This window comes from Microcaecilia unicolor, chromosome 13 (assembly GCF_901765095.1).
Source record: "Microcaecilia unicolor chromosome 13, aMicUni1.1, whole genome shotgun sequence".
NCBI classification, from domain to species: domain Eukaryota; kingdom Metazoa; phylum Chordata; class Amphibia; order Gymnophiona; family Siphonopidae; genus Microcaecilia; species Microcaecilia unicolor.
The window spans coordinates 69,203,535-69,221,325 of NC_044043.1; the positions used below are offsets into that span (position 1 = coordinate 69,203,535).

At 41.7% G+C, this 17,791-nt stretch overlaps 1 protein-coding gene across 1 annotated transcript in view; it reads right to left on the bottom strand.

The window, feature by feature from the left end:
• C13H1orf159 (chromosome 13 C1orf159 homolog) overlaps positions 1–17,791 on the bottom strand; it is a 42,775-nt gene that overhangs the window by 11,824 nt on the left and 13,160 nt on the right. The window contains exons 4-7 of the mRNA XM_030186042.1: positions 13,845–13,952; positions 10,756–10,821; positions 5,054–5,188; positions 2,215–2,240 (exon numbers count right to left, since the gene is read on the bottom strand). Of these exons, the coding sequence (XP_030041902.1) occupies positions 2,215–2,240; positions 5,054–5,188; positions 10,756–10,821; positions 13,845–13,952 (335 nt within the window). The remainder of the gene's footprint in view (positions 1–2,214; positions 2,241–5,053; positions 5,189–10,755; positions 10,822–13,844; positions 13,953–17,791) is intronic.

Below are 17,791 nucleotides of genomic sequence, written 5' to 3' on the forward strand. Positions count from 1 at the left end.
ACTAAGCTGGTTCTGCAGGACAACGGCAGGTGGGAAGACATATGGATGCATGATCAGATGCTTCCAAAAACTTCCAGAACACTGGGAAGTGCTTGCCTAGTAGGCTCGATCAGATGATGTCACCCATAAGTTTGGAAATTTCATCCTGCTGGCCCTCAGGGAAAAAGGTATTCAGGTGGGTGCATTTAGATTACAAGGAACGTATGTTATTTGGCAACCCCTTCATTTCCTGCACGGAAGCAAAGTATATGGATGCTATCTATTAATGTATGGACTTTGTCCTTGCTCTTTTTTGAGGAACACCAATATTGGTAGTTTCTTTTTGAAAATTTGCTAAAAGTACAAGACTTATAAGTGCTCACATAAGGGGTAATTTTATAAAGCATTTCCAGAATGTAAACCATATTTTACAGAGGGAAAATGGCCAATATACACATTTAAAAGTACGCATGCTTATAGGCAAACATATACATTTACAAGATCAATGCACAGTGTTTCTCAGGGTGGTGGCTGTAAAAAGCTCAGGCAGAGTGCCAAGGTACGCATGCACTTTATAAAATATACATGCACTCACACATAGCACATGCGGAAAGTTGCAGCTGCCTCAGAGCAGGTATAATTTTGTAAGTGGGCATCTGTGAACTGCTGGGAATTATTCTAGGAGCCTACTTTATAAAGGCGCATACACATGTATATTGCCTTTATAAAATACACATTTTTATGGCACCCTGTTGTAAAATTACTCTTATAGTTTGTAACTATGTAAACTATTTTGAAAAAAGACAGAGCGTATCAATAAAACAAAAGTAACATCTTATACACTGACTTAAACCATTACAATGCATAGGCAGTTACAGAACTGTGCTGTCCTAGACAGATACATCTGCTTGCCACAGGAATCACATGTTCTAAGTCACTGCTTATCAAACTTTCTGTGGGTCTGACCCTGTTATTGTGGCCACAGAAAGTATATGATCTCAAAGGCACGGGCTGATGATGTGTGTATGGACAGCTCACTTAGGGGTATGTTTACTAAGGCGCGTTAGAATTAAAAGAAAAAGAAAACCTTTAAAGTTAAGGTGCGTTAAATGCTAACGTGCCAATAGATTCCTATGGGTGCATTAACGTTTAATGCACCTTAATCATTAATGCGCGTTAAAAATGTTAACGCAACTATAGCGCAAATTAGTAATTAGGCTGCAATCTGAAATGTGGGTTTTGCGACCCCATTTGGGGTTGCAACTCACAGTTTGGGAAGCCCTACTCTAAGTATCATAACCATATGGAGATTAATTTTATAACAGGCTGTATAGATTTGGGCACTAGGAAAACACCTATCTGAAGCCTTCTCTATAAAGAAAAGTAGCCACTTACTTTTCTTTATAAAATACTAGTGCAAGAGGTGGACAGCACATCTGTATTTTAGGCACGAGTACTTACACCAGTCATAGAACTGGTGTAAATGCTCAGGCCTAGACTGCAAAAGAAATGTGCATAAGTTATAATATTCTGTAATCTACATGTGGTAAGGGCGTGCCGCTCAGACACCACGTATGTAATCACTCACCCACACAATATGCACCATCGCATCTTAGCCAGAAAAACAATCATTTATACACAAGCATATTCTTGATGCCTAAAAGTAGGTAGCTTCTTATAGAATTAATCCCATAGGGGGTGATTCTATAACGTAGGAATTAACATTTATATGCTCATTATGCACGTAAATGATTAGAATAATGGCATACATGTTCATATGTGTGCATATACCTGCATAACGTCAAAATCTGTCTAGGCAGTATTCTGTAAATATACATGTACCTTATAGAGCGCATATTTTTTACAGGTAGTAATACACATAGGCAGAGGCTGGGCACAGCATGGGCAAGACTCCCACTTACATGCATACAACTGCACAGACATCTCTAACGTTTATGTGCAAACAATTATGCCAGCTCTATGGCATAAATTATAGATGTATATATCACTTGCTAAGCTAGTATTCTATAAAGGAAAATAGGTGCCTACTTTCCTTTACAGAACAGGCACCATATGTTACAGAATTATCTCCATAGTGCTTGGTTTTCATCTGAGCCAGAAGTGGTCACCTGCTCTATGCCTTTTTTTTTTTTTACTAAGGCCTTGCACCATAAAACATAGCAACTGAGGTGCTCAGTATCATCATACAAAAGGGCTTCATGCATGCTTGCTTACCGTTTCGCTGGGCTGCAAGATGGAAGCTAGGGAAGGAAAAACAAGCTCTTTTTATTAGGAAGGAAAATTATTACTAGCTAAAAGTCCAAAAACTGGAAAATGAGGGTTGAGTAAATCTTGACCCATCTTCTGACAGGCCCAACCCAGCAAAGGCCTGACATAATACAAATGCATTCTAGGAGCCATTAAAAGAACTACAAGTGAAACAGAACCTGGCACCTAAGTCTTTTAATGTTAGAAAGCAGCCATCTAGGTGCAAAGTGCATGGCAGTGTCACAAAGAGCCAACCAGACTTGAGCCTCCATCGCACCCTTCTCTGCATTAAACAGACCTGCAGATACCTCTCATCCAAAGACTTTTGGTCTGGAATTTGAAAGTAGTTTTATAGCTTTCCTGTCCTGGGGATAAACAATTTATATTCTGGGCTCACCCCTCTGCTGAACTTCCAAATATTTATACAATAACCTTTCAATTTACATTCATTGTACTGAATGAGAAGAATCAGGGACACATGCAAGGGAGAAAGATAAAATAAGTCCACCTTACTAGAATACAAAGAAAGATAGATACACTAGGAGGGAAAATCTCAAAAGAAAGAAAGGAAGAGAAAGACCAAAAATGAGAAACAGATTAGAAAAACAACCCTGCTAATATGGGAAGCAGAGCAGAACACACGGGTCCAAATTCAAATATATCATGGAACTATATCTTCTATTTAGATCCCATCTTATCAATCACAAACAACAATTTTAAAATTAAAATTCATAAAAATTACACTTATATTTTTCAGAGCTGTATAGGCTGGTGCCAAATGTCCAGGAAATTTTACCCACAGATTTCACACTAAGGGCCCTGTTTACTAAGGTGTGCTAGCATTTTTAGCATGCGCTAACACTACAGACACTCACAGGAACATATGGGTGTCTCTAGCGTTAGCTCAATCTAAAAGCGCAGCTTAGTAAACAAGGCCCTAATTCTTAAACAGAAAGAACATACACATTTTCTGTTTGAAAAACTGCTTTGGCAAAAGTATTGCAGAGTTTTTCAACTTCTATGAAAATGCTATACTATGGGGCTCATTTTAAAAAAGAAAAAGGTTTACAAAAGTGTCATAAATCTGCACTTGGACATTTTGCTTGCCAAAACATTCAAATCACTATTTTCAAAACCCATTTTTAAAATGTTTTGGTATGCAGTGCAACAGCAGTGCATCAAATCACAAGGAGGCACGTAGGGGGTGGGATTTGGGTGTTCCTAAGACATGCATGTTTTTCTGAAATAATGGAACAAAACAAAAACGTCCTGGGCTACAATTTAAACATTTTGGTCTAGACCCACCTCCCAAAGATGTGAAAGAAACAGTATGTACCAGCCTCAGATGTTATAGCCAGTCCAATTAGAGCAGCAAACAGGTCCTTGGAGTACCCTAGTGGATGGTGCAGTGTACTGTGGAGAAGGGGACCCAGGCCCATAATCCGCTTTAACTGTTACACTTGTGGAGGAAAGTGTGAACCCTCCAAAACCCACCAAAAACCTATTGTACCCACATATAGGTGACACCTGCAACCATAAGGGCTATTGTAGTGGTGTATGGTTCGGTACAGTAGGTTTTTGGTGGGTTTTGGAAGGCTCACCATATAATATAAGGGAGCAATGGTGAAATGTGTACCTTGGATCTTTTATGTGAAGTCCACTGCACTGCTCTCTAGGGCGCCCCACTGCTCTGCTGGGATGTCTGTGTGGCCAGTCTACTAAGAATGCTGTCCCCTTATATATCCCAATGGCTTGATTTTGTGTGATTTTCACTTGAACATTTTTTTTTTAATAGTCCAAAAAGATAAATGCGCTGAGTAGGGCAACATCTAGAAAAAGGCCACTTTCAAAATAACAAAAAGATAAACATTTTTCGTTTTCGAAAATAGTTATATTCCCAACTTGAATTTTAGACATTTTGAGCAAAACATCTAAAGTTGGATTTAAACTTTATATTGAAAATGCCCATCTATATGTGTTATTGACTCCCTTGATCAAACCCAACCCTGAGCTTGTTGTTTAAATTCTGAGGGTAAAAGCACATACTTTTCTCCAGGAAAAGGGTGGATCGACAATTTTCAGACAACCCGATAACCCTGGTAAATAACTTTTGAGAACAGTTTTCCCCTATGGTGATCCCAGACCAAGGAGTTACATTGGTCGAGTCAGGCTTTTCCGGTGAACAAATTCCCAGTACACAAATGAACACATAAAATATCTGAGACTAGATCTGGCACATAAAATAATGATGTTTCTCAACCCTCTCCTGGAGGCATACCTTGCCAGTTAGGTTTTCAGGATTAACACTATGAAAATGCATAACAGAATCTGCATGCAATGGATTTCCAACAGATGAAAATTTCTTATGCATATTCATATTTGGTAATCCTAAGAATATAACTGGCTAGGTGCTCTTCCTGTTCTAAGCATCCTAAATACAGGAAATCAAGTCCAAGAAGTATAAATTCTTTTTTGATGGTGGGAAGGCTGTCCCTGATGTTCCAGCAGATGCCTTAGACTTAGTCTCTTCTACAGAGTTCTTCTGATCCATGGGAGATGTGGAACTAAGCTTTCAATATGGATACATTAATCTCAACATACCACAAAATGCAAATCTTGTAAAACATCAGGTTCTTTTTCCTTCTTGCATGACTCTATTTACCAGAAACCTGATTAGAAACAAGCCCCATACTGAAGCAATATCAGAAAAGTTGGCTGAACTCTGACGTGTGAGTAATTTACAGAAATACGGCAATAATTTAATTGTTGTGCATTTCACCTCCAGTTAGTGTAGTATTCCACACACCTTTGTTCCTTCTGTAGAAAAGATCTGGCAGTATGTTAGATCGCTTGAGGTAGAAAAAAAATGCCACAGAGAAAATTAACAACAGACTTATGAAGAAGGTCCCCAGCAGAAGAGAGGCTGCTATCTCTGGCCCTCCTGTTCAAGGAAAAGAAGAGTGGTACATTATTCACCAGGTCATGGAGAGGCTGAAAGACAGCAAGACACACTAATGCAGCACTGCATACACCTCTCATCCAAAGCCTTTAATCTGAAATTTGAAAGTGGTTTCATAACTTTCCTGCCTTGGGAATAAACAATTTATATTTTGGGCTCACCTTCTGCTGATCTTCCAAACCTGTCCAGGGATTCCACAGCAAGTCAGGTTTTCAGGATATCCATGTTGAACACGCACGAGATAAATTTGCACACAACTGATTATTCAATATTTCATGCATATTCATTGTGTATATACTGAAAACCTGACTGGTGTCAGGTCTCCCAAACAGGTTAATACAAGGATGTCAAAAATTTATCTTTGGATGCTGCAAACGTGTTTGGTTTTCCGGTTAGTCACACTGTACAAATTAACCTCGTTCTTAAAGTGAATGTATTCAAAATCTTGAAATCAATTTGATTGCTGCAGTCAAGGACCAGCGTTTGCCATCCCTGGAGTAGGAGTATATGAAGGGAGAAGGAAGAAGACTGCTAGAAGGATTAGCAGGATAATCTGGTGATACCTCTTGTGAAGGTCGCCTAGATCTAAGGAGCTGATATAATTAAATGTGAGTAAAAATGTGCACTAACTTTTAGCACAGCCTAGTGGTTAGAGTGGTGGACTTTGGTCCTGGGGAACTGGGTTCGATTCCCACTGCAGGCACAGGCAGCTCCTTGTGACTCTGGGCAAGTCACTTAACCCTCCATTGCCCCAGGTACAAATAAGTACCTAAGCTGCATTGAGCCTGCCATGAGTGGGAAAGCGCGGGGTATTAAAAAAAAAATGTATAATTAGACCAAAGGAGGGTTATATTCAAATAGATCTGTCTAAGTAACTTCAGGAGTTACCCAGACAAATCTTCGAATTTTAAAATCTACCCTCCTCCCTTCAAAAATTAGATTTACTGGCCAAACAAAATTTAGAAAATTATGAAGTAGTAGTGTTGTGGATATCATGGAGAAGGGGCTTTAGGTTAGCTAGATAGTACTGAATGAGTGATATGACTGTCTCAAAATTAACTACAGTTCCAATTCTTTCCCTACCTCCCTCTTAATGTGCAAATAATAAAAGAGCTGTACAAAATCACCATTCATTTCCCTCCCTTCCTCCTGATATGCTTTAAAGATATGCTGCTGCCCCGCAAGACCCTCTCACCCTCACTTCTTCTGTAAAAAAAAAAAAAAAGTCCATGGGATACCAAAAGAGAAAAAGGCTCCCCCACCTGTCCGCATCTTACTTTGGACAGAAGGGAGGCAGGGGATCCCAGGGCAATCCTACAGGACTTTTAAAGTTTGACAGAGGGAGGACGCAGGGCAGGCAGCACGTTCTTTTTTTAATCTATAAAGCATATGAGGAGCGAGAGCAAGAAGAAGATGGGGGCTGTTGGCCCTCCCCACTTGGGATGCTGCCACTCACCGCTACCCCCCCAATCGGGCAGCTGCTGCCCCCCCTTACCTTCCTGCGTCTGCTCTTCCCTCAGTCTGTCACTCTCCTGAGTGCCGGGACCCAGGTTATTGTGTTAATGCAATCACCCGGGTCCCGACACACAGGAGCAGGAAACAGACCCCGGCACTGGCCCCCCCCCCCTTGGAGGCTGGGACCAGGGAATCTTGCCCCCCGCCCCCTCAGCGGCCCTGATAAAGACCATGGACCTCTTATTTGTTTGCTTTATATTATGTTTCTTATAATCCACAAACACCTACTCATTTCTTTGCAGATTACAACTCAAGAAACTTGGTATCCCAAGGATGTAAAAGAAGTCATACCACGGTATGGCATTCCAGAGAGAATTCACAGTGACAATGGCTCTCATTTTGTGAATTCCATCATTTCTCTAGTAGGGAAACAACTGGCCATTGACTTGAGGAACCATTGTGCCTACCAACCCCAGTCTGCAGGACTGGTGGAAAGACACAATGGAATCTTCAAAAGCAAATTGAGAAAAATAATGACAGAAACCGGAAAGAACTGGATATACTGCCTTCCTTTGGCCACCTTGTATATGCATATAACACCAGCAGGGAAGACAGGATTGACTCCCTTTGAAATTCTGTTTGGGAGGCAGTATGAGATCCCTCAGTTTGCCTCATTAGATATGAGTCAGGAAGAGGCTGAGGAATCACTGGCAACATATATGATGAAAATGTTAACTAACGAAGAGGCATATTTTCAAAGCACTTAGCCTTCCAAAGTTCCACAGAAACTTGGAAGGCTACGTGCTTTGAAAATATGCCTCAAAGAAGTTTCTTTATCCAGTGTCACCCAGATCAGCTTGTAGATCCTGAACATACTGAGCTTGGAAAGGTTCAAGCGGGAGACTGGGTCCTAATTAAGGTCATCAAGAGAAAAAACTGGGCTTCACCTCACTGGGAAGGTCCATACCAAGTACTTCTGAGTACCCCTACAGCTGTAAAAATAGCTGAACGAAGTACCTGGGTACACCTATCACACTGCAAGAAGGTAGCAGAACCTGGAGCTGAGATTAGGCAACCAGAGTAGACCAACTTCTTGCAGGGGTAAGCCAGGCTACAAAGGGGAGGTCCTTCAATAGGAACCCTCGTCTAAAACCCGGTGAAGAAAATAACAACCCAAAGGAGAATTTAGGGTCGAAATGGAGGTCTTGACATCTGATCTAGAAGACTCACGTGAGAAACTGACTGAGACAACAGTTTGGAGTCCCCTCGGATGACTAGAAAAGAGGAGAGCAATCAAGACCTTGACCGACAGACAGATAACAATCAGGTTGGTCCTAGGAACAATCTGTGGTATAGTGCTTATCATCCTCCTATTCCAGGTTATAGACACCATCAAAAAGACATTAAATCCTGATAACCAGAAGGGGAATAATTCCCAATACCACTTCAATTGAATACAGGAGGCATTCATTCAAGAAAAACGCCAAGTTATTGCAGCCCGAGTATTATACAAAGGAACTGATCCCAAGGAATGGGCATGTACAGAGTTTCCTGAACCCCCTAAAAAATTACCTTTTATGAGGGTCAGACCAGCACAGTGGAAATATATTTTTGAGAACTGAATTGCTGCAGAGGACGAGAGGCAGCTGCGCAACTTACATGGTCTGACAAATATGTGTGCTTCCTTCCCACAAATACTCCCGGAACCCGTCAATGCACTACATGGGACCTAGCTATTTGGAGCACAAGCTCCACACCTTGGGGGTATTACCTACTAAAAACACAAGATGATACCAAGGTCCAAAGCAGATTCTCCATCATAAAAAAGGCAGTGTCCGAGTGTACAGGTGAGACAAACTGTAATAAACTACTAATTACCCTACAAACACCCCGGAAGACAGATGAACGGTTGTACACTGCAAGAGCGTATGTGTCTGGGATTGATCCTATCGGACATTTCTTTATCCAAATATTGGAGAGGAATATTTCTCGAGAACTTCAGACTCCCCATACCCACATTGATCAGATTTGCTAATCTGACAATTGAAGAAAAATTGGGACTCAAAATGGGTTACCAGGGAAAAAATGAATGGATGGCATGGGTAACTTATACTATTGGAAAAATGAACAAGTCTGACTGTGTGGCTTGTGCTAAGGCAAGACTTTCCTTAGGAACCATACCCTTCAGACTGGGTCTTGATGATCCTGAAGGATTGCAGTGCATGGTCCAGCTATATAACAGAAGTTATAGACCCAACGGAACCTGCCTTATAATGTCACACCTTTTTCCCCCCACTAAAGGAAGGATTAGACCACCAGCAGTAACATCATACCCGGGTAACTACACCTGCTTCTCTATAAAAGGACGAGGAAAGCGACAAAATCTGAAGCCACTACCAGACTCATACTGCAATCATCGGGTCAACTTGACGGGAAAACAGAGCCATAAATACCATCTTGACTGGTTCCAGAATCTAGACCAAGGAAGAGCTGATGTTTGGTGGATGTGTGGGGATCGTGTTCTTAGACCCCATCTCCCACAAATATGGCATGGGGATTGTGCATTAATACAAGTCGTCATGCCTTTCTATATGTTACCTACAGGCACACTGGAACTACCAGTTCCAGTGTGCCTGTGGGTAACATATAGGGCAATGACACCTGGTGGATCATTTGACCCACACATATATATAGATGACATTGGAGTGCCTCGAGGGGTACCCAATGAATTCAATGCAAGAAACCAGATTATTGCTGGATTTGAGTCCTTCCACTGGTAACAATCAATAAAAGTGTAGACTGGATCAACTATATATATTATAATCAGCAGAGATTTGTCAACTATACCTGAGATGCTGTAAAAGGAATCGCTGAGCAACTTGATGCCACTTCAATGATGGCATGGCAGAATCGACCGGCATTGGACATGCTGCTGGCGGAAAAAGTCAGTCTGCCAGATGTTTGGAGAGTTTTGTTGTACATACATCCCGAATACAGCCCCCCATGGAAGTATCACCAAGGCGTTGGCCGCCCTGACAGCCTTGTCAAGGGAACAGGCAGAGAATTCTGGCTTTAATGACCCATTCACCAAATGGATGGAAGATTGGTTTGGGAGTTGGAGCAGCCTGATTACTTCAGTACTTACCTCTGTTGCTGTGGCTACAGCCATATTGGTGACATATGGATGCTGCTGCATTCCATGTATTTGCGGTTTACTCCAAAGACTAATTGATGCAACCTTGACCAAGACTACCAGCATGAAGAGTCTGATAATGAGGACAATAGCCAGGCTTCCTTAAAAGACTACATATCTCCCATTAGTATATAACAGACTCAAGACTGCATGAATCCCCAGGACAAAAGAAGATGTCTTGGAGAACCGTCTATTTTAGAGATTTGAGCAAGTATATGTAGCAATGATAAACAGGAGGGAAATGTAGGGAAATTATTGAGTTAATCATTTTAGCATATTAGTAAGTGGGGGGGATGTGGGGAGGGGAGCAACTGGCGTGTTCTGGGTGCACGGATTCTGGATCTGAGGTTTCCAGAGCTCAGGTACCTCAATACTATTCCCTCTCTAGCCCAGGAGTAAAATTAACTCACATTTCTGAGGTTAGTTTTCATTATAATGCTCTGCTAGCATGATCGTGGCCCTGGGGACCAAAGTATGGGCTCCTGCACCCAGGTTTGGACCACACTAGCAGAACTATGAAGACTAACACTAACTCCAAAAGTGTGAGCTAACCTTATTTTATCTATGACTTGAGAGGCAAATTTTTAGTGTCAATTAAAAAAAAAAAAAAAAAAACAGTGTTAAGCACTGGAGGCTTTTACATACTTCCCTCCATTAGGGAGGCTTTTACATACTTCCCTCCATTAGGGAGAAATATCTAAGTCCTTCATTTAAATGGGATTTGCAAGGAGGTGCAATTTTAGCATACATTTTCTGTACACTAAAAGCCTTCTTAAATCATGAATAAAGTTTAGCTCAGAAAAAGATAAACATGGGTTAATTCACCTTATCACATTGGCCCCTGAGAGCACAAGGTGCTGCCTGAAATACATTCAAGGTCTGCAAGCAAAGCAGTTCTTACCCATTTCGTGTGGGTATGGATGTCCCCTGCTTACATTCATTTCCAGATCCACTCCATAGAAACTGACTGTGAAAAACAAAGCAGAGATGCGCTTTACTGGATAAACCTGGACTTCACTTGTCAAGCAAAAGCAACAAGTTAAATAATAAATGTAACTCACTATCTAATAATGTCCCTTCTGATTTTAATGTGTGTGTGTTCATTCATCCCATGGTGCATTCTTATAGGCTTGCGTTGCAATTTAAAATCTTTAAACATGATTAACTGCATGATTAGAGTATCAATATCTCCCTTGCTCCTGCCCCTAGGTCCAGCATCTCTCCCTCCTTTCCTAGATCTCTTCTCTCTCTTGCCCTTCCCTCCACCCCCCCCCCCCCCCAAGGCTCCAATTTCTCTCTTTCTTCTACTCTCTCACGTCGTGTACCTGATCACTATGGAGACCTTACTGGGCCCCATGGACTGCTACACGAGGAGCAGAGCTGTGCTGAGCTGGGAACAGTGTCCCTAACTGAGCTGAGCCCGCCTGTGCTGTTTGAGCTTGAGGAGCATCACTGCCACCTGAAGCTGCTGACGGAAGCCTGCATGCTGGCCAGTGAGTGTGCCCCAGAATGCTTCGTCGAAGAGCAGTTCAAGCTAACCATGCGCTACCTGAGTGCCAGTGGCCCTGCTGGCTCGAGTGTGCCAGCTCAAGGCAAGCCTGGGGAGCAGAGTCTTAGCCACAGTGATATTCTCTTGCTGCATGCAGCATGCTCCAAAACTTTCCCTCTGATCCACCAGCCCATGAGAAAACAGGAAATTGCATCAAAAGGAGCGGGGTGGGTCAAAGGGAACGCATTGCAGCAGACCGCAGACAGAGAGAGAGTATCGCTGCTGCAGCTGAGAAAAAGAAGACCTGATTTGAGGTACCTCTGGAGGAGAAGGGAGAGAAAGAGGGGAGATGCTGGGGGGAGACTCTGCGGCCCAGTGAATTTTATTAGTTGCCATTAATTTTTTTTAATCACGACTAACACATAACACGTTAATTGTGATTAACATGCAGCCTTATTGATTATATGTTTTTTCAATGTAAATGAATTGTTAGAACTAGAGTTAATTTCTGGGGGGAACAATAGAAGTGTTCTGCTTCAGTCCTAGGCAGCCTGCAAGAAAAAGAAAGGGGTGGGGCGGGGCGAACCTGGAGCAAAGCAGGGAACAGTCATTTGTACTGCCTAATCCAGTCCCTCTTCTGTTGCTCTTGTTGCTGATTCACATTACCTTTCCTTGGCTCCACAGTTTCACTTTCTTTTTTTCTACAAATTAAGATATGCGCAGAACAGATGGATTTGTATACCATTATGTACGTGGCACACTATGGCCCTTGTTTTACAAGCCCTATTAGCATTTGATATGTGCCTAAACAAGCACTTAAACAATTAAGTTCCATTTTACAAAGCCAGGATACTCATGTATCAAACCCAAGTGTGTGGTCAGTTTCTAGATGTTTATTCCCCATTTCAGAAGGGGACAAAATAAAATCGACATTAAGGAGTTACAACCTGCTACCAAGCACAGTTAGGATTTGGGAAAAGCGGCTATTGCGCAGCACTCCACTAGAGGGTTTGGGGGAAGTTTCTCTATTTAATCCCCCAGTGGTTTTTGCCCCCTTAAATGCAAACTAGCAAAAAAAAAAAAATGGTCATTGTGACAGTGCTGGAATAATGACGAGTTCTGAAATACTGGTAGAGAGGTGTGGTAGCCGTGTTAGTCCACTTTTAAAGGTAATCAATAGAAATCAAACAAAATAAAATATGGAAAAGAAAATAAGATGTTTATTACCCTCCTCTCACCTACCAACACCCATTCTATTAGAATATCAATGAAATGCTTTGATGTCTCCATGCATACCCCCACCCTCCCACTCTGTCAGACTGTCAAAGTAATGTTTTGATGTTTCTCTCATATATACTATCTGCTACCTCATTTGCTTATTTCTGATCTGAGGAAGAAGGGCAACCTTCGAAAGCTAATCAAGAAATGTATTAAGTTATGTCCAATAAAAAAGGTATCATCTTATTTTCTTTTCCATATTTTATTTTATTTGATTTCTATGAAATACTAGTGAAACTCGAGACGCACTGACTGCACGTCTCAATTCCTACTTCTCCAACCTGTCTAAAATGGTGTTGCACATGTTTCTATTCACTGGTTTGTTACATGGACAATATTCCTTTGATGGAGTTTACTTGACATGCTCTTTTATGTGCACAAAATCTGCTAAACTGTAGTATAGAGCCTTTAATTAAGAATACATAACAATTAACTGCATAATTGCCTCCTTTTATAGCATCAATTACACAACACTAATGATGTCTGTGTTCTGGTTTTGAGCTCACACCCAACTGCAAGCTGAAAACCCACTCCAAAATACAACAACATAATGAAATAAAAATAGACACTGATCATATGATGCTCAAATCTATATACTGGGTAAGAATCAAGCCTTGTGATTAGCCAAATTCCATCATATGACTGGTTCAGGATTAGTGTATAAATGCAATAACAAATTGCTGAAAGTCTGTTAAATAATTTTCAATATGTAGTGTGGCTGCTGAAGGTATGAGGCCATCTGCAACACAGCCACATAATCAAATCCTTTATGACACATATTTTGTCATGCACATCACTTTGCTATATACCGTTTTGGGTGAATTTCTTCAAAAAGGCAGTTAATAAATCCTAATCAATAAATGAATACACACAGTGGAGCGGAGGAGTGGCCTAGTGGTTAGAGCACCTATCTTGAAATCCAGAGGTGGCCGGTTCAAATCCCACTGCTGCTCCTTGTGATCTTGGGCAAGTCACATAACCCTCCATTGCCTCAGGTACAAACTTAGATTGTGAGCCTTCCTGGGACAGAGAAATAGTACTTGAATGTAACTCACCTTGAGCTACTACTGAAAAAGGTGTGAGCAAAATCCAAATAAATAAAATAAACATTGTTAGACCTGAACATGCTCTGTACTGGCTCTTTATTCCCAATACTGTGGTGCTAGTAGATGGGAGGGGGGGATTCCTAGCTGAATATTCTGGGGTCATGGTTAGTAACTTACTGTTCCTGCACTCCGTCAGATTGTGAAAACCTTCAGGCTCCAGACTATTTTCTTTCCTGCACTTCATACAGGTGCTGCCACCATCCTCAGTCCAGTGTCTGTAACAACCTAAATAGGAGCACAACTGGTTAACCAATCACATGCTGACTGAATTCAGGCAAAGGGCACAATGCAAGTCAAGAGTCTCTATCAAACCTGCTGTTTAACAGGGAAGGAACAAAGGGAAGCTGCTAGAATCCAAAACTTGCTTTAAAAAAAATCTAATCAAGTAGACAGGGGACAATGCTCCTGTTCTGAGCCTCAAAAATGTTTTCTAATTCAAGTTTAGGGCTCTAGTAAGGTCCCTGACACATAATTGAGCGGATTGATTGTTTATTAATATTACATTGCCTTGTGATTAAACTATCTGGGTTCTAAGAACATTTACTGGATGAAACAAAAATCATATACAGGTAATACCTCAGCTTTGAAGACTGCATTTATCTCTTCTTCATATGTGGGTACTGAAACAAGATTTCTGCTTTTTTTGTAGGATTGTTTTCTCAGTGGAGTCCAAAAGAAGTAATTCAATGAGGAAATTAACTTGAAAAAGTACGATTGGGATTCTTGATGAATGTATCTTTCTTGTTATATAATGGAGTTCTTTTCTTATTGTATATTTCTATTGTAATTTTGGAAAACCGCAAGGCGGTATTTCAAGTACTTATTACACATTAAACAAAGGTTTTATTTTATGTTAAGGGAGCATTCACTGGGATACACTTTCAGAAAACCCACCCCACATTAACGATCTGAATTAGCTTGAACTTCCTGGAAACATATTGGTTACAGGTGAAGCCCACAATTCCCTGTGACAATTGTGTCCCATTTTCATAAATGTAAATATTTAATTCTTTATGTATTTATAAAAACCAATTTTCTGGCATTTTTATTTGGCCCTTTTTGGAGAAAAAGCATCTTACAGACCAGTGCTGGAAAGGAAGGAGGGGGATTAAAAATAGGGAAATGAGAAAGAGGGAAATCTCAAAGGGATCTCAAGTAGGGGGAGTAAAGGGATAGGGGAAGGAAGCATACAGGTAGAAAAGAAGGGAAGGGAGAGGTCAGGATAGGGAGGGACAGTAGCAGTTACTTCTTTGTGCCCAAAAAGATGGGAGGATTTCGTCCCATCCTAGAACTAAGGGCTCTAAACAAATTCCTTGTCAAAGAAAGGTTCCCTGGGCACCCTATTTCCCATGATTCAGAAAAAAAGATTGGCTATGCTCTCTGGACTTCAAGGATGCCTATACCCATATTTCAATACTTCCCAGTCACAGGAAGTCTCTCAAATTCCGAATAGGGAAACACCACTCCCAGTATCACATTTTGCCATTTGGCCTCACATCAGCTCCCAGGGTATTCACCAAATGTCCAGTGGTAGATGCAGCTTGCATGCACAGACTGGGAGTATATGTGTTTCCCTATCTGAATGATTGACTGGTCAACAGCACATCACAGGAGGGAGCAACAGAGTCAATGTGCCTAACTGTTTGGGTGTTGGAGCTACTAGGGTTTGTGATAAACTACCCCAAGTCCCACTGTCTCCCGATTCAGTGACTGCAGTACATAGGAGCCTTGCTCAATACATTGCAGGCTCAGGCTTTTCTTTCCCAAGTGAGAGCAGAGGCCTTTATAACACTCGCTTCGTAGGCCCAAAGCAGCAAGCAGGTCACAGCTCAGCAAATGTTGAGACTGACATGGTCTCAACTGTGCATGTCACTCCCATGGCATGTCTCCATTTAAGAGAAGCCCAGTGGACCCTAGCTTCCCAGTGGTCTAAGGTGGCTGGGAATCTAGCAGATGTAATCCAGATTCCTCCAGAGTTAAATCATGCCCTTCTCTGGTGAACAATTCAGTTTAATTTGACTGTGGGGCTGCCATTCCAAATTCCACCTCCTCAGAAGGTGTTAACAATGGATGCATCCAACTTGGGATGGGGATCTCATGTAGATGGGCTTCACATCCAGGGTACTTGCTCTGTTCAGGAAACAGCTTACCATGTCAACGTCCTTGAGCTCAGGGCTATTTGGAACACTCTAAAGACTTTCAGAAATCGGCTACAGAACCAAATTATTCTCATTCAAAACCAGGTTGCAATGTTCTATGTGAACAAGCAGGGGGGTATGAGATACTACCTCTTGTGTCAGGAGGCAGTGGACCCTCCTTTATCGAATGGTCCTCCAAGTCATGGACCTTGCAGGAAAAGACAACTGCCTGGTGGACAGACTGAGCAGGGTTTTGCAACCACACAAGTGGTCTCTCAACAAGGGTGTAGCCTGCAAGATCTTCCAAGAGTGGGGCACCCGTGGGAGGTGGTGAAAATGAAAACAGCAATGGAATTCAAACATGTGTGGGTTAAACACAAAGGAATCCTGTTTAGAAGGAATGGATCCACGGAATCTTATCGGAGATTGGGTGGCAACACCAGTAATTGGGAAGCAAAACCAGTGCTGGGCACACTTCTATGGTCTGTACCCTGATTGTGACTGAATAGATATGGATGGGCTGCAGTGTAAATTTTAAGGGGCTTCAACGTTAGCTTCAGAACTTTTACTACAAGAACAGTGCTGGGCAGACTTCTACGGTTTGTGCCCTGAAAATGGCAAGGAAAAATCAAACTCGGGTATATATATAAAGTATCGCTTACTATGTAATTACTATGTAAAATGAGTTTATCTTGTTGGGCAAACTGGATGGACCGTACAGGTCTTTATCTGCCACCATTTACTATGTTCCTATGTAACTTGAAGAGCCAAAAATACTAAAACACTAAACGGAAACAATGTAAAATAAACTTTAAGGGTAAAAGATTTACAAAAGGGACAAAAATACCTGCACAAGAAGGCACTGCAATACCAGAGAAAAAGTGCACTGTGAGAAAAAGACGCATCCTCCCTGCTCTGTGGAAAAACGAAGACTGAGGGACCCATGCTCACGCATTGGACAGGAAGGAACCAGCACATGTACAGCGGGACACTGCTAGAAATTTCGATAAGCATCTCACTACTCAGCATCTGCACTGGGCTCTGTTGCATGACATCACTCAGATGTGAGAATACAACTGGCCTGCCTGTCCGCAGAGAAAAATCATTTCATTCTAAGTGTGACTGTCCAGACATGGAAGCAGATATGACAGGACTGAGACTGCTGCTGTCATCATTGCTGGTACTCTGGCCTCCATCTGCTACAGCAATTCCATGGCAAATGGGGAATAACATGGAAAGGGCATAATTTTGCAGCCTTTCCCATGGTAGTAGAATCATAGGAGACTGGGTACCCTAACTATAGGGAAAGTTTTCAACAGCATAACTAAATTTTAAATTTTTCTGAGGCCATGGTAAACCTCAGTTTATTCTTAATTAATATTTTTTTCTAAGGAAACATTTGATCCCTCAAAGTAAAGTTCTTTTGGAGATCAAGGGTCAATAATCACAAACTCTTTCTCACCATATCCTTGCCACAAATCAAACAGCAGAATTCATAGTTTCCTAGGTATCTGAGAGGGGCTATGATGTGAGCTTCAGTGAAGGCCCTCTAAATGGAGCTCAAACTATCAACTCATTTCATGCGAGCCATCTTTTCAAGTCCCAGCTGACCTAAGGTAGATATGAACTGGCGACCTACAGGTGTCAGTCTCTACAATGCTGAAACAACTTCCCTGAGCCAAAAGAAAATAAAATGCATAAGCACACTGACCCCCATGCTCTGCCTTTTACCAAGCTGCGGTAAAAAGGGCCCTGTGGTAGCAGTGGTGGCTGTTTTTTGCCATGCACCACGGACCTTTTTACCACAGTGGGTAAAAAAGGCCAAAAATTGGCATGGCCACATGGTAAAATTACATTTAGCACATGGCCATGGGGGGGGGGGGGGGGGACGCACTTGCTGGCATCCATTGAAGTGGCGGTAAGGGC